General features: G+C 36.0%; 3 protein-coding genes across 3 annotated transcripts; 1 reads left to right on the forward strand and 2 right to left on the reverse strand.

The window, feature by feature from the left end:
* Window positions 1-7,458: 7,458 nt before the first annotated feature.
* On the reverse strand, window positions 7,459-9,760 carry NCS57_00332700 (HET-domain-containing protein; the record flags this gene model as incomplete). The annotated part of the gene is made up of 2 exons (XM_053053330.1): window positions 7,459-7,529; window positions 7,606-9,760. 2 exons carry the CDS (start codon window positions 9,758-9,760, stop codon window positions 7,459-7,461), a joined length of 2,226 nt encoding a protein of 741 aa, XP_052918576.1.
* Window positions 9,761-22,327: 12,567 nt separating this feature from the next.
* Window positions 22,328-23,839, reverse strand: NCS57_00332800 (MFS domain-containing protein; the record flags this gene model as incomplete). Its single annotated transcript, XM_053053331.1, has 1 exon — window positions 22,328-23,839. The coding sequence occupies one exon, from the start codon at window positions 23,837-23,839 to the stop codon at window positions 22,328-22,330; it is 1,512 nt and encodes a 503-aa protein (XP_052918577.1).
* A 733-nt stretch (window positions 23,840-24,572) lies between these two features.
* NCS57_00332900 (Sulfatase domain-containing protein) lies at window positions 24,573-26,343 on the forward strand (the record flags this gene model as incomplete). The annotated part of the gene is made up of 3 exons (XM_053053332.1): window positions 24,573-25,296; window positions 25,344-25,663; window positions 25,720-26,343. The coding sequence occupies 3 exons, from the start codon at window positions 24,573-24,575 to the stop codon at window positions 26,341-26,343; spliced, it is 1,668 nt and encodes a 555-aa protein (XP_052918578.1).
* Window positions 26,344-26,918: the final 575 nt, after the last annotated feature.

Here is a 26,918-nt window from a genome sequence, read left to right on the forward strand (position 1 = left end):
AAAATTAATTTTTTTATTAATATTATTATTAAATAAAAAAAGACTAAATAAAAAGAAAATATTATAATTAAAGATTATAAGTTTAATATATTTTAGGTTATTTAGGTCTTTACTTAATATAATATTTTAAAAGTATTTATTTAATATTATTTCTTATAGCTTATTATAAATATTTTTTATATCTTTATAAAGCTTATAAATTTCCTTACTAAGGTTATCCTAGTTATATTAAAAGATATATTAATAAACATTAGCTATATTATTTTAATTACTTTATTAAAGATCTTTATAAAAACTTATTATAATTATTAGTATATTATTAATTAGTTAATTAATTAATTAGTTATAGTTATTATTAGTTATAACGTACTTAATAAGCGAGTGAGCTAGGCAAGCGAGTGAGCCACCTATACTGTGCACTAAAAGCTTAAATTTCTAAGTATAATAAAAACTGTAATAAAATAGCTAGAGATCTAAAAATAATATTTTTAGCTAATTAACTCTTAAATAAACTATGTATATTTTTTTAAAACTTTTAAAAAAATCCCTTTATAGAGAAATAGCTAAGTATATAGTGCGAATTTACTATTTCTTAAACTACTATATAAGCGATTTTTTTAAAAATTCTAGGGAATTATATAAGATTCTAAATAATATAAATAGTATATTTTAAAATTTTAAGTTATATATAATTTAAATTAAATTAATTAGAATTTTTTAAAGTATTTTTAAAATTAGGTAAAAATACTAAGAGTTTTAAAAGTGGCTCACTCGCTTGAGTGGCTTACTCGCTATGCATATATGTTAGTTAAACCTTTTTTTATAAAAATAATAAAAATAATTTTAATCTCTTTAAGTAATTAAAAATTATAAGGGTAATTAAAAAGTTAATATTAAAAGAGAGAGCTATTATATAAAATAGTTAGATTTTAATTTCTTTAGTTAATTAAGATATAAGTTATTTATTATTAATAAAGCTAGCTTTAATATATTATTAAAGCTATTAATAATTATATAAATAAATCTTAATAATTTAAGCTTATTAAAACCTTTAGCTTTAGATATAAAGCCTTTATTATTAAAATTACTAAGATATTAATTATAATACTTTAATTCCTATTCTAGGTAATATAAGGTTATATAATAATAATATTATATAATAAATATTATAAATCTCTATAATATATTAAAGGCTTAATTTTAGGTTATTTTAAAGGGCTTAAAATATAAGAAGTAATTTAGCTTTAATATTTAATTAAGATATATTAAATTATAAATAATTAATTAATAAAATAGAAATAACATACATGATAAGCAAGTATCACAGTCATGCAAGTATCACAAAAATCCTAACCTCTAAGCTAGAGATTATAATAAAAACACCATAAACCATTTAATCAATTAAAACTACTCGCTATACTCTTCCCCAGATATCTCAATCACTACCTGACAGGTCCTTACATTATGACTAGGCTTACCGCAGATACCACAACGCCGAATACCTAGTCGCGCCGACCTCCCTTGACCACCACTCCGCGACGATTCGGCCACTACCTGCGCATCGGCATCTATTTAATTAATTACTTACCTTCCCTCCTCTACTATTATAACCCCTCTTTTCTATAGTCTAGTCCTTTTTGCCCTCCGGCGCCGACTAAGTATCTTATTTGCCTCCCGAAGGTCTTTATTCTCAGCAGCTAGTAAGGCAACCCGATATATAACTGCCTTTATCCCCTTCTCAAGAGACCTTAGGGCTTCAAGGATTAACTCTAGGGAGCTACTTTAATGCCTCCTAATTCGTCTTTCCAGGTATTCAGACTAAGATTAGGCCTTAAGCACAGTCTTTGGGGTCCTTAATGCCTAAGAGGTCAATTAATCAGAAGCCTCCTTAACCGGCGTTGGCGTCCGTAGCTACACATTAAGCTTCAAGACCATACTTTCTAGGTCAAGGGGAATAAGGCCAGCTCCTTTAAAAGCCCCCCTAATATTTCTTTCCGTCATCGTAGCCTTATATGCTGCGTAGAAGGCCGGAAAGAACTCGGTCTTTAAAACGTAGGTAATAGAGCATCTAATCAAATGCTCTATTTCTCGACCATAAGCCTTCTTAAGCAGCCCAAAGCACCCAACATCAAGAGGCTAGAGTAGATAAGACGAATGAGGTAGTATATAAAGCCGGATAATCTTCTTCTCCTCATAATATCTCTCGAATTCAATAGAGTAGTGGCTTTCATAGCCATCAAGGATTAGAAGATAATAGCGACTATTTGATCGCTTGGCTATGCACCGGTCAAAGTGCTTAAGCCACTCGAGACCAGTCTCATTATCAGTCCAGCCATTTTAAGTCATTGCAATAGCCCAATCGCCCGGGAGGTTACTATCTTGGTACCAATTGGCGAGGTGATATTAGCCCGCGCTAATAATAAACGGCTAGATCGCCTAGCCTTCTGCATTAATCGCTTAGATAACTATAATCCATTCCCGGTTGCCAGGCTGCACTAATTTCGGCTTTAAATGCCTTTTTAAGCCCATAATGACCATTCCGCTTACAATTATACCCATAAGAAAGCCAGTCTCATCAAAGTTATAGATATTATCTAATCAGATGCCATACTTCGCGATTATATTCGCCATAAGCCGAAACTAATCGCGGATAATAATTAGATCTTCACACTTAGCTCTCTAGTAGTCGTATTTCCAAAAAAAACACGTCTTAAGCTCTTAGTGTCATTTGACGAAGTTTAAAGCCTAACGCGTGCCAATAGGTGGCGCATCGCGGTCGGTAAGCAATTAATTAGCCATTTCCTTCATACCACAACGCCAGGGGGGAAATCCTCGCGAATCTAGGTTAAGAATAAAGTAAATAAGGATCTATTCCTCTAGATTAGATAGCCGACATAATTTCTAAATAATATCGCGTCGAGATTAAATGCCATGCTATCTACGATATAAGATACGATAATAAACCTTATAGATAATTACAGCTCGTCGGATACTTAACTTAGGGTCATTTTGCATAGCCTAAAGGGCAAGAAGCATTCTAGACTCAATAAAAGCCTATGACATACTAGGTGGTTAAGAAATAATTAATCAAATAAAGAAGATATAAGTTGAGGGATTTTTATGACACTTACATGACTATGACACTTGCTTATTATGTACGTTAATATAAGTTAAAAGCTGTTTATTATACTTACCTATTTATTATACTTACTTATTATATATATTATACTTAATATAATAATATAAGATAGGTAATACTAGTCTAGTTACTAGTTAGATAATTTTTATTAATAGTACTTTTAATTTAATATTAATATTAAATAATAGAAATATCTAGACTAATAGGGCTTTATTATTATAATTTATTTTTATAAAAGTATAAAAGTTATTTTTAATATTTATTTATTATAATAATTATATTAAGTTTAAGATAATAAATAAGTAATTAAAAAAATAATATAAACTAGAGTAATATTACTATAAAGTATTAATATAATTAGTTAATAAAATAATAATAATATAATTACTTACTAAAATTAAAATAACTTTTTATCTTATTATATAAAAATATTATTACTATTAATATGAGATATTATTAAACTATTAATATATATAATAAGTAAATATTAAAATTAAATAAGTATTATATTTTATCCTATAATAAGATTTATATTAAATTTTAAAATAGCTTTAAAAATTCTAAGAAATTTAGCTTAAGTTTCTATTAGCTTATAACTTATAATTAGATTAATTAAGCTAAAATAAATCTATTATAATTTCTTAAAAATTTTAAAAAAAAAAATCCCTTATAAGGTAATTTAAAAAAAAAAAGGCTCTTTATATTATATATATAGCCTTTTCTTTATAAAGGGATTTTTAAAAAGTCTTAGAAAATTATATATAATTTATTTTAAAGTTAGATTTATTAAAAAAGATTTTTTAAGTTTATAGCTATTTTATTATACTTTTTATTAAGCTTAAAAATTTAAAAATTTAATATATTATAACATATATGATAAGCGAGTGTCTCAGACAAGCGAGTGTCACAGTTTTAGTTTAGGTCTTAAAACTAGGTTTTTTAAAATAATTCTAGAAAATTCAAACTATGTCTAAATTAGCTCAAAATTGGGAGTGAGCTTAATTATATAATTTATTACTAACTCTAATTTTTCTAGATTATTAGAAAAATGCCTTATAGGGTAGTTTAGGAAAAAGTATATTCGCACTGTATAAATAGCTATTTCTCTATAAAGGAAATTTTTTAAAAATCTATAAAAATTAAATATAGCTTATTTATAAATTAAATAGCTAAAAACTGTTTTTTAAGTTTCTAGCTATTTTATTTAAGTTTTTATTAAAGTTTAAAAATCCTAGTTTTAGTGCACAGTCTAGCTGTAACACTCGCATAACTGTGACACTCGCTTATTATGTACGTTATAAATATAATATTTATATAATATATATAATAAGCAAGTATTATAGTTATATAAGTATTATAAAAATCCCTTAACTTATATCTTTTTTATTTAATTAATTATTTCTTAATTACCTAGTATATTATAGGCTTTTATTAAGTCTAGAATACTTTTTGCCTTTTAGGCTATAAAAAATAACCCTAAGTTAAGCATCTAATAAGCTATAATTATCTATAAGGTTTATTATTATACCTTATATTATAGATAGCATAGTATTTAATCTTAATATAATATTATCTATAAATTATATCGGCTATTTAATCTAGAGGAATAAATCCTTATTTACTTTATTCTTAACCTAAATTCGCGAGGATTTCCCTCCTAGCTTTATAATATAAAGGAAATAGCTAATTAATTACTTACCGACCGCGATATATTACCTATTAGCATAAATTAGGCTTTAAACTTTATTAAATAATACTAAGAGCTTAAAATATATTTTTTTTAAAAATATAATTATTAAAGAGCTAAGTATAAAGATTTAATTATTATCTATAATTAGTTTTAGCTTATAATAAATATAATCGCAAAGTATAATATCTAATTAAATAATATCTATAACTTTAATAAGACTAGCTTCCTTATAGGTATAATTATAAGCGAAATAGTTATTATAGGCTTAGAAAGGTATTTAAAGCTAAAATTAATATAGCCTAGTAACTAGGAATAGATTATAATTATCTAAGTAATTAATATAAAAGGCTAGGCGATTTAGCTATTTATTATTAACGCGGGCTAATATTACCTCGCTAATTAATACTAAGATAATAACCTCTTAGATAATTAAGCTATTATAATAACCTAAAATAGCTAGACTAATAATAAGATTAGTCTTAAATAGCTTAAATACTTTAATTAATATATAGCTAAGTAATTAAATAATTATTATTATCTTTTAATCCTTAATAGCTATAAAAGCTATTACTTTATTAAATTTAAGAGATATTATAAGAAGAAGAAAATTATTTAGCTTTATATATTATTTTATTTATTTTATTTACTCTAGCCTCTTAATATTAGGTATTTTAGGCTACTTAAGAAGGCTTATAGTTAAGAAATAAAATATTTAATTAAATACTTTATTACTTATATTTTAAAGACTAAGTTCTTTCTAGCCTTCTATATAGTATATAAGGCTATAATAATAGAAAGAAATATTAAGGGGGCTTTTAAAAGAGCTAGCCTTATTCCCCTTAACCTAGAAAGTATAATCTCGAAGCTTAATATATAGCTATAGACGCTAATGCTAGTTAAAGAGGCTTCTAATTAATTAACTTCTTAGGCATTAAAGACCCTAAAGACTATACTTAAGGCCTAATCTTAGTCTAAATACCTAGAAAGATAAATTAAGAGGTATTAAAATAACTCCCTAGAATTAATCCTTAAAGCCCTAAGGTCTCTTAAGAAGGGGATAAAGATAATTATATATTAGGTTACCTTATTAGCTATTAAGAATAAAAACCTTTAGGAGGTAAATAAGATACTTAGTTAGCGCTAGAGGGCAAAAAGGATTAAATTATAGAAAAAAAGGGTTATAACGGTAAAAGAGGGAAGGTAAATAATTAATTAAATAGATACCGATGCGTAGGTAGTAGCTAAATTATCGCGGAGTAGTAATTAAGGGAGGTTAGCGCGACTAAGTATTTAGCGTTATAATATCTATATTAAGCCTAGTTATAATATAAGGACTTATTAAGTAATAATTAAGATATCTAGGGAAAAGTATAGTAAGTAGTTTTAATTAATTAAATAATTTATAGTATTTTTATTATAATCTCTAGCTTAGAGGTTAAGATTTTTATAATACTTATATAATTATAATACTTGCTTATTATATATATTAATTATAATACTTACTTATTATATATATTATTTTTAATAAGAATATTAGTATTATAAGTATTATATTTTATTAGCTAAAAGTAAAGATAAATCTAATTATATTTACTAGCCTAGGAGCTATATTAATAAGCTAGAATTAAATCCCCTTAGTAAATTCTATCTTTAAATTAATATAATATATATAATAAAAGATTAAAATAAAAATTAAATAACTAAGTATATAAAATAACTCTTTCTTTATTTAAAATTTTCTTTTTTTAATTTTTAATAAATTTAAATATTAAATTTTTTTACTAAGTCTATAATTTCACTAAGTCCTATATAACCTCACTAACCTAACTATACTTTTATACGCGGATTTTAAACCAATTAGCGACTCGACCCAACTCTAGGCGATATTACTCTAAAGCACAGATGACAAAACACGATTTATATCGGCGATTTTACTTAAATCGCCAGAGAATAATACCTAGGCTCTTAGCCTTTAATAACGCCCTAGCTATTCTTTATTCCTTAAGGCTCTATGCGCAAGCCGCGACCAGCTTGCCTCTCCTGCTATAATTGGTTTTGGAAACTGACAGGGATATTATAGACGCCATGCCTGGCTCGTATTGGCCAACTGCTGCCAGGGGTCTGCCGCGGCTGACCAGGGATGCCGATATTTTTTTAACCGCCGTTTGAGTACTGCACCTCGTTTTGCGCGTTTAATTAAGCGTAAAATAGTAGTATAATGATTTAAAAATATAATTAATATTGCACAAAGTAATTTACTATTTTCTCTATCTAGAGATGTGATTTTCTCTTTATGAAGAGTCATGGTGTATTTTACCCGTATTTAAACAGATAATTTCTATTTGCTCTCGAAATTTCGCTGTTTTTCTCGACACACATCAACCCACGCCGCACTTACACCACTGATGTTACATCTGCGGCACTGTACACGTTCGTCGCGATAGGTAGACATGTACAGTACACTTTTTCACCGGTAGCATGTAACACGTGTGCGTTGTGTGGCAAGGCCTATAACTAGGACTTGCGAGAGAACAGACTCACTGAAAGGGGTCTTGAATTTGCCCCAATGCAGTGGAGCCCAATCGAGGACCACGCCCACCGTTGCCAAGCAGAATGAGCGGGTTTGATATCAGACCAAGTTGATCACTGTGGGAGTTCTCGCTCGATCGAAATGCTCGCCGTACATGATCCCCGAGACGTCTAAATCATATCAGCAGCGGCTCCATCAGTGTAAATCAGCTCAATCATTAGTCTAAATCCAGCTCGGGGCACTTACAACACTCGCCAACCACGCGGTAATCGTCACGCTGGGTTTCTTGTAAAAGGGGCCTGTCTTTCTCAGTGCGGATACTGGCCTCAGGCCTCTGGGCTGACAATGCTTTTCCGTCTCGAGTAGAAACAGCAGGGAATATCTCATCAAAGCAGAACTGCGTTGGCATACGTGAAGCATCCTCTCCTAGCAACTCGCTACGCAGAACTAGAGGCACATCGCATCCGCCTACGAGGCAGACCTTATCGCCCGGCTCGACTCCCCTGACACCCATGCCGACATACCCCCGTTCCGTGTAGAAGATGGTAAATTCCGCATGCACAACGTCCATGTACGCCCGGAGAGGCTGGAGAACCGCCAGGAGGAAATCCTTCTTACATTCAAAGTCGAGGTTGAGGGCGTAATCGGGCGTGTCGGGCGTCGTGTTCGTCAGGACGGTCATGAGATAGCTGCGTGCGACGGCCACCCGTCGCTCGGGCCTCGTTTCCCCGGGCGGAGGGGGCTCATAGAGGAGGATGGCGTCTACAAACGCTATCGCCTTGTCTTTGTCCGACTCATAGAAAGTGCTCATCTCCGGCGCCTCCTTAAGAAGGTAACTGCACCACCGCTTCCATGCTCGCAGGATATCCCCGCGCTGCACGCTAGCGTGGCAATATCTGACCTTGTCGACGGGGACGGCTGATACTCGCATCCTTAGCGGGTGTTGTGTCTGCGTGTTTGTCATGTCGTCCCACGTCTTCACCGCGCCTATCTCCCTGGGCGCCGGGCGCTGGGGCGGCCCGAAGACCTCGAACCGGCATTTGCGCGTCTTTGCTTCACCCATACAGTACAGGATGTGGCCCGATAGCGATCTCTGCTGCGAGAGATCGGGGATCCAGCCGGGGAGGGGCGGCTGCTGCGGCTGGCCCGTTGCCTTGGTAAGATCGATGTGGGTATCCGGGCTGAGATGGCTCAGGCTCAGAACATTGAGCGACCTATCTTCCTCGATAGCCGTGAGGATCCCCAGGGTCCAAACCTCGTGCACGCTTCGCTGGTACTTCGGGGCTATTCTCGTCGTTGTGATCCCCAGGACGCCATAGATGTGATCCTTGGGGTCTGTGCACTTCCTGTTGCGGCTGATGACCAGAGCCTCTAGGAGGCTCAGTTTGGCCGTCAGGGACTGCCTTTTCTCGTTCATGTTCTTGTCCATCTGGACCAGATTTTTCATGCTGCTGCCCACCGTCTGCAGGGTCGCGAGGACTTCGTCGTCCGCGTAGACGGACTGATGGATGAGGAACTTCTGGAGGTCGACCCAGTCGAGTCGCCCGTCGCCACAGAGGATGAGCTTCTCGTCGGACAACAGCACCTCCTGTACGATCCAGAGCCGCTCCCAGTAGCTGCGGGACAGGAACGGCGCGAGGGCAGACCTGTGACGCGGAGACTTTTGTAGCGGGCTGGGCTCGGGAGGGATAATCTCCCTCCGCATGATCTGCTGGTACCACTCGTCGTACGCCTTGCTCACCTCGTTGATCATGTCGATCGCCAGACCGCTGTTGTCGGCCTCCGCGCCGAGCCAGATGAACGTGCCGCGGCAGCACGAGTAGATATGGTTCATGATGGCGACCTGAAACGTCCGCTCAAAGTCGTCTTGCTGGTTGATGCAGATGGCGTCAACCCATATGATTAGCGGTGCGCCAGAGGGAACTACGTGCCTCATCGCCGCCCGCAGTGCAAGGGCGAGGTCGTCCGACACGTTCACCTCGATGCCGTCGACGACCAGAAAGGTGCCAGGCGTCGGCGGGCTCCATCGGTACGATAGGGCGTAGTACGGCGGCTGGCGGTAGTAGGTGGCCGAGAGGGGGAAGGGCCAGAAGATGGTAGAGCACCGCAGCGGGGAGTGCTCGTCCTGCTGCGGCTCCAAACGCAGCAGTCGGATCTCCGGGATGTCGTAGAGGATTGGCCGCTGCGCGTAGATTGTGCCCGGCACGGCTACTCTCTGCCGTGATTCTCGTGTGAAATCGGCATATGCCGCCAGGTACAGCTGTCGGAGGGCCTCGTTAGAGACGCCTCTGCGCGAGCCCAGATCTGTTGGATCATGTGCGTATCGCTTCATGTGACTCAGCAACAGACCTGTGTCCATGCGCCAGGTATTCGTGATCCCCTTCCGCCGAATGTGTCCCATGCCACTGACGCGGCGGCGATCTCTTGGTGTTGGTTCATTCGACAGGCACCGGCGATGGGAGGTGATGCGCGTCGCCGGCCGTGCCCGATCAAGGCTACAAGATCTGTAAAGCCTGGGGCGGCCAGAGCCGAATTGGCGCGTGAGGCTGTCCTCGGATAACGCCTGCGTTGAGCTCGCCATACCGGTGCACGCGAGGCGACTCATGCTGGGGAAAGGATTCAGGTGTCTCATGCCTGATGCCTGGCAAGCTGATCGCCATTCTTAGCTTGAACCCCTCCTAAGAATCCTTGGCAACCCGCTGACGACCTCGCCGAGGCCTCAAGTGTCGGCTGTGTTTCTTGGCGAGGCTTGGCGCGGGCGCCGGGGGGTTGGGGGTTGGGGGGTGCATCATCATGATTCCTAGCCATATGTATGTATGTTTTATTACGTCCGGGGGAACTAAAATATTACGACAAAAGTCTGACAACACCAGACCCACATCACCACCACCCCGTCTTCACACATCATCTTCATCCTTTAATTACGCAATAATAAGAAGTCTAATAAAGCCGAAAGGTATATCAATTTAAAGCCCTTAATCCATAGATTAATATTTTATATACTAACCCTTTGCCCGATGCACGGCTAAAAGCTAGCGCTCTATTAATTATATAAGCTTCTAGACGAGGCCTTAATCTAATATATCCCACGCTTCCTTAATCTATGTCTTTATTTTCTTTATATTAGCTTAGCTTCTTCTTAGCTTAATAAATTTAAGGTATAATCTTCGCAATTTAGACTTTAAAGCCTTCTAAAGATACTCTATAGGGTTAAGATTAGGCGAGTAAGTTAGCTAATCTATAGGCTTAATCCTATAGAGTAGTAGCTAGTCTTTAGACTTTTTTAAAATATAAATATAGGTATTATGTTATTAAAAAAGCTTAAATTTATTAATAAAAAAAACCTTTTAATATTACCTTAATATAGCTCTAGCTTATATATCTATTCCTCGCGGCCTTAAAATCCCTCGTTATAATAATAAGGCTAGTCTTTTTCCTTCTAGCTATCCTTACCTATACTATAATTAACTAATAGGCTTTTTTATATTATTAAATATTAACTAAGTCTATATAAAGCTTCTTATTAGGCCGGTAAAAAACCTAGCTATTAGGGTTATTTAGTATATTTTAAATTATATACTTATTTATAAAGTAGGCCTATAGGAAAGTTAGTAATTAAACTCTTTATCTTTTAGGGCTAATTTATTAATAAAAGCTTATTAATCTAAGGGATCTAATACTAAGTAAATTTAAGCTACTCTTTTATATTATTTTTTAATAATATAATATATTTTTTAGATTACTATTTATAGCGCTAATAACTCTAAAGCTATTACTATAAGGTCTTTTAGCTTAGGTTTAAATTAAGCTCTAAAATAAGGTTATTTTATATTAGGTACTAATATTAATTAATAAAAGAATTAATCCTTATAATCTATATAGCTATAAGCTTTTTTAGCTATTCTTTATAAAGTCTTAAGTAGTTATAATAGTATTATTACTAATCCTATTTTATATAGTATACTATAGCTAGATTTATATAATATTACTTTATTACTTCTTAGTAAGATTTACTAATATATATCTTAGCTATTATTATAAATCTTTACTTAGGAATAAATTTATAGTTTTTTATATAATTTCTACTTATTTTAGTACTAAAATTATATATCTTAGGTACTATTTTAGGTAGCTATTCTGTTATTTAAATTAAAGCTTATATCGCATAGTCGCGTCGTGAAGCGGCATTAGGGGCGGGGTGTTATTAGACTTTTAATATGTGATTTTAATCTTAAAGGGCCGCTAGATATGCTACGCTAATTATACCTCTGTCGTATTAATCCTAATATAAAAGAAAGCCTAACTTCTTACTCTAATTTTCCTAGCTATATATACAAAGTAGCTACCTTAGCTTTTAATACAATTTAATTACTTAAGAATGTTTTTTAATATGATATGTAAAAGCGACTAGGTTATAGAATACCGGAGTAGTATTACTAGATATAGAAAGATATAAGTTAGGAGAGAATCTCTAAAAAGTAATAGAGGTTTTTAAGAGTATATTAAGAAGTATAGATAGCCTAGAATTAGCTTACCTAGGTTATAACTATTAGAGAAAAGGAGATATAGAGAAGCTAGAAGTAATAATAAATCTACTTATTAAGGATAAGGGCAGATAGACTCTATTATAGTTAGTAGTAGAGAATAGGCACGAGGCAGTTATTAAGCTATTGCTTAATATTAGCAAAGTTAACCTAGATGCTAAGGATAGAGTCTATAGATAGGCGCTGTTATAGTGGGCGATAGAGAATAGGTATGAGACAATTATTAAGCTGCTGCTAGATACTAGTAAGTTTAACCTAAATGCTAAGGACGGAGTCTACAGACAGGCGCTATTATTATAAGTAGTAAAAAATAGGCACGAGGCGATTATTAAGTTACTATAAAGTATATAAATATATCTATAAGAGTTTAGTAGTATTAAAGGTTAAGGCTTTAGTAATAAGTTATTATAAATTTATCCATATACTTAAGGCGGCCTAATATAATTATAGAGGCAAATAGGAAGTAATAATAATATTTTCTTTTTAATTTTCTTTTCCCTTTAATCTAGGAGGGTTATAAGGGACTAAATATATTTATCTAGTAGGGACTAAGGCATTACTACTTTCTAGCATAGATAAAAAATCTCTAGTAAGGGAATTATATAATTTATAATTTCTTTTACTTTAGAAAATATTAGCTATTTTATAAATAGACTTATTATTTAAATAATACTTTATTTTATATTAAGATAAAGGCTAATAGCTATAACGTACTTAATAAGTAAGTGAGCCAGTTAAGCAAGTGATCCAAATTACCCTATAGTGGGATTTCCTCTTTAAAGAAAATTACTTTAAAAAAACTCTAAAAAATTCAATTATTACTAAAAATAGATTTTACTTTAAAGTCAGCTTATTAATATTAATATAAATAATATATTTTTTTTAGAATTTTTAAAAAAAATCCTTATAAGGTAGTTTTAAAAAAGTCTATTTATACTATATAAGTAGCTATTTCTCTATAAAGGAATTTTTTTAAAAATTTAAACAAATTATATTAAGATTCTATAAAGAATTAGGTTTATAAAAATATATTTTTTTAACTTTCTAGCTACCCTATAGCAGATTTTAGAAATTGAGAATTAGCTATTTTTAGTTACATAGTATAGTGGCTCACTTGCTTAACTGGCTTACTTACCTATTAAGTATGTTAGTTAAATAAATCTTACTTATTAGATAATAAATATTTCCTAGTTATTTAATATATTTATTTTAGTCCTAAGCGGGGCTAGACTATACTAAATATACCTACTAGATAACTAAGAGGTATTAGGCTATTTTAGTATTAATAATATTTATATTATTTAATAATAGCTAATTACTACTTTAGGTTATTATATTATATACTTATATTTATTTTTTATCTAAGTATAATAATATACTTCTATCTCTAAATATTAATTATAATACTAGTTTATTATTAAGACTATAATAAGGTAAGAATAAACTAACTAGCTATATACCCTTTAGCATTACTATAGAAGACTTTAAATACCTATTTATATATAAATACTTATAAATCTTCTAGAAATAATATAATTTATTAGGGTTCTTATATTAAACCCTATTAATTTCCTATTAAGCTAAATAAAATAATATCTATAATAAGTATTAAGCTATATATAGGCTATAGTCTTAGGTATAAAACTAAGGCATATATGCCCTCTAGAGTACTAATTAATAGCTCTAAGCTATGTGTACTTATTATAGCACTTCTTAGTATATTTAAGGTATATCTTAATTATCTTAAAAGTCTCTAACTTAAGAAAGTATAAAGATATTAAGTTCTCTTATAATACTTAGGTTTTATATAATAATATACTTATAGACTTAAGCCGCCTTATATAGGGAAATATTAAGTAAAATACTAATAAATCTCTACCTACCTAAGCTATTCTTTTTTCTTTAGTTATATAAGGAAGTTATCTATATTATTTAAATATTTTACTTATTTTATTAAAGCTTACTTAGTTATTTTCTTATTGCGACTAAGCGGGTTAAATTAAGAACTATATAAGTAGCCTTTAGGTAATTTATATAAAGTAGCTACTTAAATTAGAATTAAAATATAATCTTACTATTTTTAGTAATATATTTTATTAAAAGATTCTTAATCAGCTATTCCTAGAACTAAGTAAGAACCGCACTAGCCTCAAAGGGACTAGATTATATATATAATAATATTAGACTTAATAAGCCCATCCCTATATCTTCCTCTTTACCTAACTACCTCTCTTAATATACTAGCTAATACCTGTTTTTTAAGGCTAGTAAGCTATTATAAGCAGCATAGTAATAGCTAAGCCCGGGGCTAGTATATAGTAATTAAGGAATCCCTCCTAAGTAGCAGGTAGTCTTAGTAGCCCCTGAATAGAGGAATAGCAACTTAGGGGTTATTAAGCGACTTGTGATCATATAGTCTGCCTACTCTGCCCGCTCTAAGAACTAATTAAGGAGAAAGTACGTGCTAGAAGCTGCTAGAGCTACCTGTGCTAATTTTAAGAGGCAGGCTATAGATAGCACTATCCTCTATTATGCCTTAGGGGCATAGATAAGCTACTATGGCATTTCTACTATTAATTAGGTATCTTTTAGAGACCTTATAAGAATTATAAGATAATCTACTACTTAAAAAATATTATAGCGCTATAAGAAGGCCTAACTATAAGTAAGCCTCTAGATTATTAATATAATTAGATTCTATAAGATAAAGGTAAGAAGGAAAGCTATATAAAATATATTATAGACTTAGTAATAGTAATAGAGGATAGGATAAATAGGAATTATAAAGCAGTGCCTAGTATAAGTCTATAATCTAGTATTAGGGATAATATAAGTATTATAATAGTTAGAAAGAGAACTTTATATTAATATAAAATATTAATATAAGAGGATAGGCAGGGGGGCTAGGCTAAAAAGTAGTAATACTTATAGAAATAAGAGAAAAAATAGATATAAATTTATAGAGTATAGGAGAAGATAGAGGTTAAAGATATATATTTATAAGGGCCGAGGAGGTTGCTGTCTTATATAAAGGATCCTTTTAACTATAAAGAGCCTCTACTATATATATCGCCCTTATATTACCTCTATTATATAACTAGTATATATAGGGAACCTTAGATACCTTATTATTCTTCTTAAAATTATTATATAAATTATTTTATAGCTATTAATAAGCTCTTAATTAATTCCTAAACAGGTAGCTATTACCTATAATAACTATAACTTTATTAATAAAGGCAATAGCTACTATAAGCATAAGTGCAATAGCACCTAGCACCCTGTTTTCCCCCCTTTTAGCTCCCGAGGCTTTGATTTTTAACCCTTTAATATAGAAAGGCGAGAGCTTAAGGTTAAAAAGCTACCCTAAGAGCCGCTATAGCTATTCTAGAACTTTATACCTTTATCCCTAGTTAAAATCTAGGCTTAATATATTAATAAATAGGTTAATTACCTATTAAAGAGAGGTATTATTAATAGCACTAATTATAAACTAAAAGATAGCTTATAACTGCGAGAGTAAGAGCTAACTACTATAAAAGTATATATCTAGCTTATAATCCTAATTTATATAAAAATATATAAGAAAATTATAATTAAGAACTATTAAAAGACTCCTAAGCTAGAGGATTAGCGTCTTAAATACTTAATTATTAAGTTTATAACTTATAATTAATTTTAACTCTTTTATTATTACCTTTGCGCTTTTAACTATATTAAATTTAAAAATAATAAGAGCTTTCTTATAGTTTTCTAATATATATAGCTATAGTCTAAGTATATATAATAGGCTATAATATAGCTTTATAAGCTAGGCTCTTATCTCGCTATAGATAAGGGCATAATCTACTATATAAGGAGGAACTTAGAGGCTATATATATACTAGGTAAGCTAACTAATATAGGGTTTAAGATATAGGTTATAGCCTAACTTAGTATCTTTCTAAGATAGATTTAATACTAGCCTAGTATAAAATATAAGGCTATTAGTATTAAATATTTAAAAAGGTAAAAACTAATATCCTGGAGAGAAAGAGGCAGTCTTTATAGCTAAGAAAAAAAAAAAAAAGCTAGCTAAGAGAGGGAAGCTAGTAAGGCTAATAAGGTTAAAGAAGTTATTTATATTCTTATAGATAATAGAGATAAAGTTATTATATTAAATTTAAATTAGAGTATTATTATTACTTTTATAAACCTCTTATTAAATTCTATATATTATATCTTTATAAATAATTTATTTTTATTACTAAACCTTTTTTTTTCTTTTTATTAGCTAGCTATAGTGCTATAGGCATAGCTTGCCCTAATTATAGTATCTTTAAGGAGCTTATTAATACTAAGAAGAAAAAGAAATTAAGGAAACCAGGGTTTAAATTTAATAAGATTAAAATTATCCCTACCTTAAATAGCTAAGTAAAAGAGCTTAACCCTATTAGTTATAATTTCTTTACTAATTTACTTATTCTTACTATAGGTAAACTAAATCGCATAGAAGGATAATACCCTTATATTATTTTTATTAGCTATATTTAAGGGTACTAAGAGATATAAGATATAAAGAAAGTAACTATTAATAATAACTTCTATAGCATAGCTAATATAGTATTTTTTTTTTTTAGCATATTAGTTAAGCTTATATTTATCCCTATTATAACTACTTCTTATAATAATAAGATAAATTATATAAATTAAGGAGACTAAAGGAGGGCATATTAGGGCTATAATTATACTATCCGCCGCAGTGCTTAGCAGGCTCTTACTTAGACCTTTTTATTAGATATAGTCCTAGTAAATAGGTTCCTAATATAGCTTTATAGCTAGCTAGCTTAGAAGTAATATATAAGTTAGTAAGAGTAGCGCTAGCGCCTTTATAATAACCTATTTAAGGCATTTTATAAGACTAGTTAGGTAAGGTAAAAGTTTTAGACTAGAGATAAATTTATACTAATTGCATAGTATAAGTTTATTATAAAAGCGAAAAAATTAAATTATTTAGCTTATTAGGGTTATTATATTAGGCAGCCTAGGTTAAGGAGCTTAAGGCAGCTATTAGTATTAGTTAGTAGTAATAAAAAAAGGCTATAGTACTAGTAATTAACTAAGGAATATAAGTAATATAATATTATATTTTATAACTTAAAATATTATTAGGACTTTTATTATAGGCTAATTTAAGAGGGGAAAAATATACCTATTATACTTATATTTTAATTAGCTTAATACCCTTATAGTAACTATAATAAAAGCTTTCTATAAATAAAGAGATAGCTAATATACTATCCTAACTAGCTTATATAAGCTAATTATAAAGCAGCCCCTATATATAGACGCTTACTATTATAATCTAAATTCCTATAATAACTACTAGATAATACCCTAAGTATCCTATTTTAAAGAGGTGCTTAACTATTACCCCCGGCGCTATTTATTGCCTATAGGAGTAGTAGCAATTACGGGGGAGCTAAATATAGGCTTCCCCCCTACTTCTTATTCCTTTCTTTTTTCTTTTCCTTTCTTTTTTCTTTTCCTTTCTTTTTTCTTTTCCTTTCTTTTTTCTTTTCCTTTCTTTTTTCTTTTCCTTTCTTTTTTCTTTTCCTTTCTTTTTTTTTACTTCTCTATAATTCCTAGCTTATTTAATAAACTTTATTATAGGGCTATTTTATTAGCTTTTACCCTAGCTACTAGTATCTTAGTTTAATATATTATAATATTAAAACTAGAATAAGTAATAATAATAGCTTCTTTTTATATTTTTTAATATAAATAGTATAAATAGCCTTATTTTTTTTTATAATACTATTAGATTAATAATAGGGATACTTAGACTTTTAGACTTTTAATCTTATTAAGGGTTTACTACTTAGCTATATATCTTAGTTTTAGGCCTTTTGCGATTTAGTTACTATAGCTAGCTTTATATTTTCAGCTCTATTAGGAAATAGTAATCTTTTATATAAGAATTTATATATAATTTATTAAATCTAATATTAATAGGTTTTTTAATTTATTTATTTATTTATTTATTTATTTATTTATTTATTTATTTATTTATTTATTTATTTATTTATTTATTTATTTATTTATTTATTTATTTATTTATTTATTTATTTATTTATTTATTTATTTATTTATTTATTTATTTATTTATTTATTTATTTATTTATTTATTTATTTATTTAACTTTATTATTATCTCTTTTAGTTTATACTTTAGATTATTATTAAACTACTTAAGATCTTTATTAATAAGTTACCCTAGGTATATTTTCTATTTACTATTTTTAATATATATTAATTTAAGGTAGATTAATTATATTTAGCTTCTTTAAAACTATTATCTTAATAGTTATATAAGATAAAATAAATAAATAAATACCCCTTCTATAATATAAAAATAGCATTTCCTATATCTCATAAGGTAGAGTACTTATTCTTACCTTCTGGGATATTATATAGCTTTTTAAACTATAGGCATATAAGTAATAAGCCTCCTAAAGGGTTCCTAAAATAATTACCTATAGCACTAGTATAAATAGGTATATAATTTAAAACCTAGGACGAGTATATATATGCCCTTAGTTTAACTAACCTAGAGGAGATATAGACTGCCCTTTTTACTTTTAAAAGTAAGTTTTATTAACTCTAATTACCTATTTAACTATTATTAGTATTAATATTCTAAGTATTATCTTTTATATATAGCCTTATAATAGCATAGCTTCTAACTTGCTATAATATAATATAAGTAGTTTTTTTATTACTAAGCTAGTAAAGTTTATCTAAGATTTAATAATATTATTTTTACTTAGACTAATAAGCCTTTTAATATATTAATATATCTATCTCTAATAATAAGGCTAATATTAGGAAAAATAAGTTATAATTTAGATAGAGACCTTATATCTCTAGAATTATTCCCTTTTCTAGCTCTTAGCTAGTATTTATAGATAATTCCTAATAATATCTATAATAGAAAAGGCTTCTATATAATCCGCGGACTTAATCTATAAGAGTATTTTATTAAAGACTTAACTATTTTATATCTTAGCCTATAGTTATATATTATAAATAAGGCGGGGCGATAGGATAAAATAAGAAATATACTAGGTTTATTAGCTTCTCCTACTATTTCTACTAGTATTAGATTATTAAATAAGTACTATATATAGTCTATATTATTACTAATAATTCCTCTAGACTTATAGCTAGCTATTATTACTACTTTACTTTTCTTATTATTAGTTATATTCTTACTATATAGTATGTATTATATACTAACTAGATTATTAGACTTTTTATACTAAAGAATTAAGAGATATTATTAGTTAGCTAACCTAAACTCTTATAGTTTTAGGGGGAGAATATATTATTTTATTATTTTATATCGTTTATAATAGGCTAGCCATAATACGACCTAATATTATATATATATTAGCTAAAGACAATTAGCCTTTCTCCCTGTGAGGAGCCTCTAATTTAGGCGCCCATCTTACTACATACTCGCCTAAGGATTTTCTAATATACTATAGGCCCTATCTCTATAAGAGGCTACTTATATTCTCTAAAGAGGGTAGAGTCGCTATTAATTTTAGCCGAGTACCACTAACTAGTAATAAAACTCACCCTCGATCTAGAAACCTCTCCTAACTCACCTAGCAGCAGCTAGAGGCTATGGAATACGTTGGGAATATTACTAAAGCCTCCCGGCTTAAGATTGCTACTAAAGCGGGTGATATTTACTTTATTAATAATCTAGCGATCCTCTATCGACGGAAGGGATTCTTAGACGATGCTGCTTCGGGGAGATAGAGATATCTGGTATGCATGAAGCTAAGGGATAATAGGGCAGGCTGGAAGATTCCGAAGTAGCTGGAGTAGGAGTGGGAAGTCGCTTTTAACAATGAGGCACCTAGGATCTGGCATATTGAACCTATGCCAGAGGGATTCTTCCCTTTAAGATCGTACCCGAACTAAGAGGAGAAGTCTCCTTGGCCTCTAATGGCCTCTAATTCCTATTTATCGGCAGTCTGTTATGTATGTTGAGCTCTAGGCTCTGGATTAGAGATGCGCGTTAGAGAGCTTGCCCCTGAGGTTGACTGCAAAATCCTGATTAGGCTAGTGCGTGACCGGGATAATCAAATGTAGTTAGTGGGAGGCCGCTAATTCTGGTTGGCTAGAGATGCTGAGTATGAAGTCTAAAATAGGCTAGCGTATTGACCGCGAAACTCAAAAGGATAATTTCGACTGACCCGATGGCTTCGTACACAAGGCACATCACGGGGTATAGAATCTCTCGAGCGCTCGTCAAGCAGGGAGACGTCAGAGCGTTTTTAGTCCACCCAGAAGTGGAGAAATGGCTACCGGAGGCCGATATGCTGAAGGGAGATGACTGGGGACTGTTGGCAGAAATCAAACATATTCTTGAGCCATTCTATCTACAGACTATGAGAACACAGGGCTGGGGCAGCGAATGAGGTAACGGACGGCTCTGGGAAGCGATGACTGGTATGGAATACTTGCTAGAACACCTAGAGGATCGGAAGTTGTTCCATCATGCTATTCCAGACGGGGCAGCGGGAGAGGACACCGACTCGCAGGCCGAGCTAGCTCGAGGGCGACCAGACCGTAACCGGCAGCTTCCTATTCGATTTAGGGATTGCGAGACGGATAGCCATCCGCAACAGTCCAGGCAAGGCCCTTTGCTGGATCGTGGCTCGAGACAATGCGATGATGGATCGGGTAGGCCATTAGGATCATCGGGAACCGATGACATGGGAAGGGATCACCGACACTATTTGAGACTGTCCATCATGACTGCCTGGCAGAAATTTAACGAGTACTACACTAAGCTTGGAGACTCACCGTTGTTCGCTGCATCCATCATCCTTCACCCATCACTCGGCATGAACTATCTGGAGGTGAACTGGGCGTCGGAAGAGCAGCTTGTGTGGGTGAGGGATACCAAGATTGGACTGTCTGACTACTTGGACCGTTGGTACCGCTGCAACCGGCCGGTGGATGAGCAGAAGATGATCACGGACACATCGACATCCTTAGGCGTACTAAGGAAGACAACCGAAGCTAGCGTATTCAAGCAATGGATCAAGAGCAGGACGACGAAGACCATGGTGATGGGAAGTGAGCTTGAGCGGTATCTACGGCTAGAGCCGCAAGAGACTGAGGACCCAATCGAGTGGTGGATGGCTCACCAGGGACAATTCTCGGTGATCAGCCAATTGGCTCTCGATATACTCGCGATACCGGCGATGGCGACCGATTGCGAGAGGTCGTTCGGCCAAGCCAAGTTAACGCTGACGAGGCAGAGGCTTTCGATGACGACGGGGACACTGGAGAAGTTACAATGCCTCAAGAACTGGGTCAGACATGGTGCGGTGAAGCTAGGGGCGACAGTGGGTGGGGGAGGCAAGGCGCAATGGGAGACTGGCGATGTTGGCATGGAGAACATAGAGGGTCAAATTTGAAACATTTGAAACATTTGAATAAATATTTCAAACAACAAATCCAGTCTTGAAAGTTATCAAATATCTCAAATATGACCCCGGATTTGATTTGTTTGATTTGAGGGCAGCGCTGGCCTAGACGTGAATGCCAGAGATTCTAATGGATGGACTCCTCTCATGTGTGCTTTGACTCCAAAGTATACTATCGTCCATGAAAAGAGAAGACCAGCTAATACGCCGGCGGAAGCGACGGAGGCCGCTTTGTTCCTACTTACTCACGGAGCCGATCCCACCATCGCCACATACGAAGGCTGGACTTCGCTATATGCACTCGCGCTCCATTGCTGCCTTGACGTGCGCGGAAAGATGGCAGACCTTGTCACGAAGTTCATTGCGCTTGGTGTCGACCCGGAGACACGTGCCTCTCTAGCTTCCCCAGCCAGGAAGCTTACTGACGATGATGTCAGCGTTCCTTGGGGCCACCGACTGGCCAAAGCCGTAATGAGGAACTCATCCTCATCCATGAAACGCATGGTCGTGCAGCCGAATTTGACTCCTCTGCACTGGGCTGCTCAGCGCGGTGCTGTGGGCGTGGTCAAGGCACTGCTTGCAGCGGGTGTCGATGTCACTGTGTTGGACATGAATGGCATGTCTGCTGCTGCAATGGCGTTTGAGGTCAAGGCCGTACCTATGCTAGCGGAGGCCGCTGATGCTATTGTTGGTCTGCTATTCTAAGAAAGGAAAAGAGTACAACATTTTATTTTCTTGTAAGCCCCTTCCTAAAATATTTTGATTGACTAATAGCTTTTACGATACTTGCTGGACATCTCGTGGTCGATGTAAAGATACACCTTATGCCTTCTTGCCCTTGTGAGCTTCGACCGTGCCCCATTCGCTTTACCTCATTGTGATACATTTGAAGTTAGGTCTAGAAGAAATATTCTTATCACATCAAAGAATTCTTCTACAATGAGAATCGCCATTTGTTCCCTTCAGCTATTGCTTGCCCTACTCCCTCCTCTGCTTCTTCCTTCCGGGATAGCTTCTTGTTAAGCCACAAATACTGTGCATTGGCGCCAATCGCAAACACCAAAGCGATGGACGCCAGAGTGAGAATGACAGTAAAACCCGTCCTATAGAGTGGTGCGTCATGTGCCTGAAAGATCTGAGCACCTGCCAAACCAGCAGCGTTCGCAGTCATGACGAGTAGAGCCATCGTAATAGATCGCTCTGCAGGATTACGAATGTTGACGGCAAGCCAGGAGCCGTTCAGAGGGTGAGCCACAGAACCCCACAGTGTGGTGCAAGTGAGGATTCCGTACTTGAGATCCCGATTTGTGCTCGTAACGAGTTGTCTGGTCGCAAGACAGAATGCAAAACTTAGCACAGCAGCAAGGAAAATAAGGCCTCCTCGCCTCTGTGTCTTATCGGCAATCCACCCAAACGATAGATTCAGGACAATAACGATCCAATTGCCGACAGAAGACAGTGCGTTTGCTTGAAGACGATCGTAGCCATAGCTTGCGATGATCGATGGTTGATACGTTCCAAGTGGCGAAATAATGGCGATGCAGCAGAAGGAGACGGTAAGCTGTGGGTAGACATACCATCGGGAGAATGCTGCCTTGAGGTCAGCCCATCTGACATACTTGTGCTTGGTGCCTTCAGTGGGATTGTCATTGGCCACACGATGGGTAAGAATATGGATCTCCCGTGACGTAAAATATGAGTGACGCAGAATATTTGATGGATTTCCAGGGGAGTGAGGCATGAAAAGGGCGAAAACGATGCCGACAAGTATTGTGATTATGCCTTCAATCAGGAACATCCACTGCCAACCAGATAGTCCTGCTGTGCCTCGCATTTGAAGAATACCGTAGGCAATGAGACCACTTGCTGCTGAAGCAGTCATGTTGCCAAGGAAGAACGCGGTGAAGCGTCTGCTCATCTCATTACGCTTGTACCATTGTGTCAAAGTGTACAAGCCTGCAGGAATGAAGCCGGCTTCAAGAAGACCTAGCAACAGTCTGGTAGCGTAATAGGCGCCAACGCCTTTTCCTTTGATGAACGCTTGGAAGGTGGCTACCAGACCCCAACAAAAGATCTGGCAGCTGATCCATTTCTGAGGACCGACACGATAGAGAATGAGGTTGCTGGGCAGCTCAAGTAGCACAATGCCTAGACTGAGGAGTTGGTTGCCGATGTTGAATTGAAATTGAGTGATCCCTACTTCGGCGAGGAAGAAGTCTGTTAGGGCGTTGCCGATGTTGCCGCGATCGAGTTGCAAGACAAAGAAGCCGGCGATGAGGAGAGGCATGATGAGGAAATCGAGCTTGCGGATCACGGCTCGTTCTTCAGCTTCTGACCAATTATTGAGAGGGTGCTGCTCTGGGCCACTTGACTGCTTGTCCGGATCCGGACTGGAGGTGCCCCAGTCATCCACTGTGGGTGGAAGCGATTGCTTTTCGATCAACATGCTTGAGGACGTAAGTAAAAGTAGAAAGCTGCGTCTGAATGACCAAGCGTGAGTCTTCTATACCTAGACACCATCTTAAATACTGAGCAATGCCTGGCGCTGGCATTGTTCAAGTTTCGTCGACTGCTTTCTGAAAATCTCGCGATGAGGGTGCGCGATGGCGCAATGCTCAAATGTTCGGTCAATCGCGTCCCCATCACTTCAGTTTTCGCCAAATCTACCCAGTAATTGACTCTGTTGAGCATGTGATGATCATAAAGCCGTGGAAGTCGGTGCCGTGTTGAAATGCAACTCACCAATGAGACCATGATCCGAGCGACAGCCCGGTCGTCCAAAATTCGAGGGGCTTGTCATGGGTGCAAGTAGCTTGAACATGTCTAACGTGTTTGAGATATGAATCTTGCGTGCTTGAAAAGCATTGAGCGAGGAACCAATGAGAGCAAGATCCGAACCACACCAAAATTTAGGGGTTCCTTGGAGCTCTGTCGTGATGTGGTGCTTCGTGGAGTTTGGCGTCTGTAGCTCAATCTAGATCCCGTAAAGAATGGCCTGAGAGAGTGGCCCGTCGGCTTCAGTCGGAGGTTCGCGTGTCCGATGGCGGTCGAGATAAATTGCAGCAATTCCATCAGCATGGGATGTCTGTAGACAATAGCACGCCACCTTTCGCCTACCTTCGAGCGGTGTAATCCAGCTTCTCCTCGCCCGCCACATTCCTCAGAGATCTCTTGCAATCATGGGCACTGCTAAACGACCAAACTTCCTCATCATAGTTGCCGATGACCTTGGCTTCAGCGATATCAAGCCGTATGGCTCTGAGATTGACACTCCTGTCTTAGACCGTCTATCCAAAGATGGCATACGCATGACCAACTTCCATACCGCGCAGGCATGCTCGCCTACACGGTCCATGCTGCTGTCTGGCACCGATAACCATATCGCTGGAATCGGTCAGATGGCTGAGTTTGCCGAGATGAGGAAGAAGCTTACTGGTAAATACCCTGATTACATTGACAAGCCGGGCTACGAAGGCTACCTTAACTGGAAAGTCGCTGCTTTGCCCGAAATCCTCTCTGACGCAGGCTACCTGACCATTATGTCTGGAAAGTGGCATTTGGGAATGACTCCTGCCGTTTCGCCGAGCGCAAGAGGTTTCAAGAAAAGCTTTGGTTTCTTACCTGGCTGTGGCAACCACTTCAACTACGAACCGCAGTTCGAGGCAGATGAAGATACGATGTTGTTAACATCTGATGGCTTTTGGATGGAGAATGAGAAGCCCGTTGATAGAAAGAAGGACTTACCAAAGGACTTTTACTCAACCAATTTCTTCACGGAAAAGATGATCGACATGTTAGCCAACAGAACCGAGAAAGAAAAAGAACAGCCATTCTTTTCGTACTTGGCCTACACGGCGCCACACTGGCCAATGCAGGCGCCGCAAGAAGTTGTAGAGAAATATCGTAAGTTCCCGGCCTATTCCATTGGGCTTCCTTTCTGACTTTTGCAGGCGGCAAGTATGATAATGGGCCAGACAAACTCAGACTAGACCGCTTGGCCAAATTGAAAGCATTAGGTCTTGTGCCGTTTGATGTCGAGGCTGCCCCTCCCGTTGGTTTCGAAGCGGGCGTGAAGTGGGAAGACCTAACGGATCATGAGCAAGCTGTTTCTGCAAGGAAGATGGAGGTCTACGCAGCCATGGTTGATCTGCTCGATAAGAACATTGGCAGAGTAGTTGATGCACTTGAAGTATCAGGCGAACTGGACAACACTTTCATCTTGTTCATGTCAGACAACGGCGCAGAAGGATCTACGTTGGAAGCAGCACCTGTTCGTCGCCCCCCTCCAGTTGATGCCCTGACGCTCATACTAACTGCGAGGCTTAGCTCTTGTCATCGTTCAAGACGTTGGGCGAATTGATTGCTGTACACTATGACAACAGTCTCGAGAATATCGGTAGACACGACTCGTACGTCTGGTACGGCTCACGGTGGGCATGTGCTGCCACTGCCCCTTCTCGCGGGTTCAAGGGATGGTCAACGGAGGGCGGGATCCGCTGCCCTTGCCTTATTCGCTTCCCTCCAATTTCAGCAGCTCCCGAGACTATTTCGCATTCATTCACAACTGTCATGGATATCTTACCCACCATTCTCGATCTTGCACAGGTGCAACACCCAGGGACCTCCTTCAGGGGCCGAGAAGTCGTTGTCCCTCGAGGAAAGTCCTGGGTGAACCATCTCTCGTCCCCCACGGAACACCCTACCGTCCACGGAAATACGAATCACATCCACGGTTGGGAATTGTTCGGCAATCGTGCCATCCGTAGAGGAAACTGGAAAGCAGTGTTACTAGCAAAGCAGGGTGGAGATAGTTGGGAGCTGTTCAATGTAGAGGAAGATCCGGCTGAGCAACATGATCTGGCCAAGAAGCGTCCTGAGGTCCTGGAGGAAATGCTTGTACACTGGGCGACGTATGTTGCTGAGACGGGGTTAGTGGAAGATGCGTTCTAAGGAATGGCGTGATGAAGGCCCACAATGGCGCGCGGTGTTGTGAACCGTAGGTCTTATTATCATCAATCCGCTGGCGATCGGGGTAGCATTGAATTGCCAATTTCATTCTAAATCCCTCAACATGACTTATAAAAAGACGCGGACTGGCTGTTCGCAGTGCAAAGCCAGAAAAGTAAAGGTAACGACTTGCAGACCAAACCAAGCGAAGTGAATGAGCGCTTACATCCACGATAGTGTGACGAAGAGGTTCCATGCACGGCTTGTGTTCGACGTAGCTCAATATGCAGCCTCAAAGCTCAAGGAAGATCACCTCGAAGCCGGGCGCAATCACCGCGCGACACGACTTCGGCACAGGTTGTGCTCGTCACACATCTCCAGCGAATCGCTCCATCGCCTGCAGATGGCTTGACCGCACAAGAAAGGGAGCTGCTGGACCATTGGCACAAAGTTGCCTTCAAGGCGGTTGCTCACCAACGAGGGTCGGAAGATCTTTGGCAATATGAAGTGACACACCTCGCTTTCGACCATCCAGTCATTTTGAATCTGGCGCTAGCTATATCCTCGTTCGAGCAAGC

Source organism: Fusarium keratoplasticum, chromosome 2 (assembly GCF_025433545.1).
Source record: "Fusarium keratoplasticum isolate Fu6.1 chromosome 2, whole genome shotgun sequence".
Taxonomy (NCBI): Eukaryota; Fungi; Ascomycota; class Sordariomycetes; order Hypocreales; family Nectriaceae; genus Fusarium; species Fusarium keratoplasticum.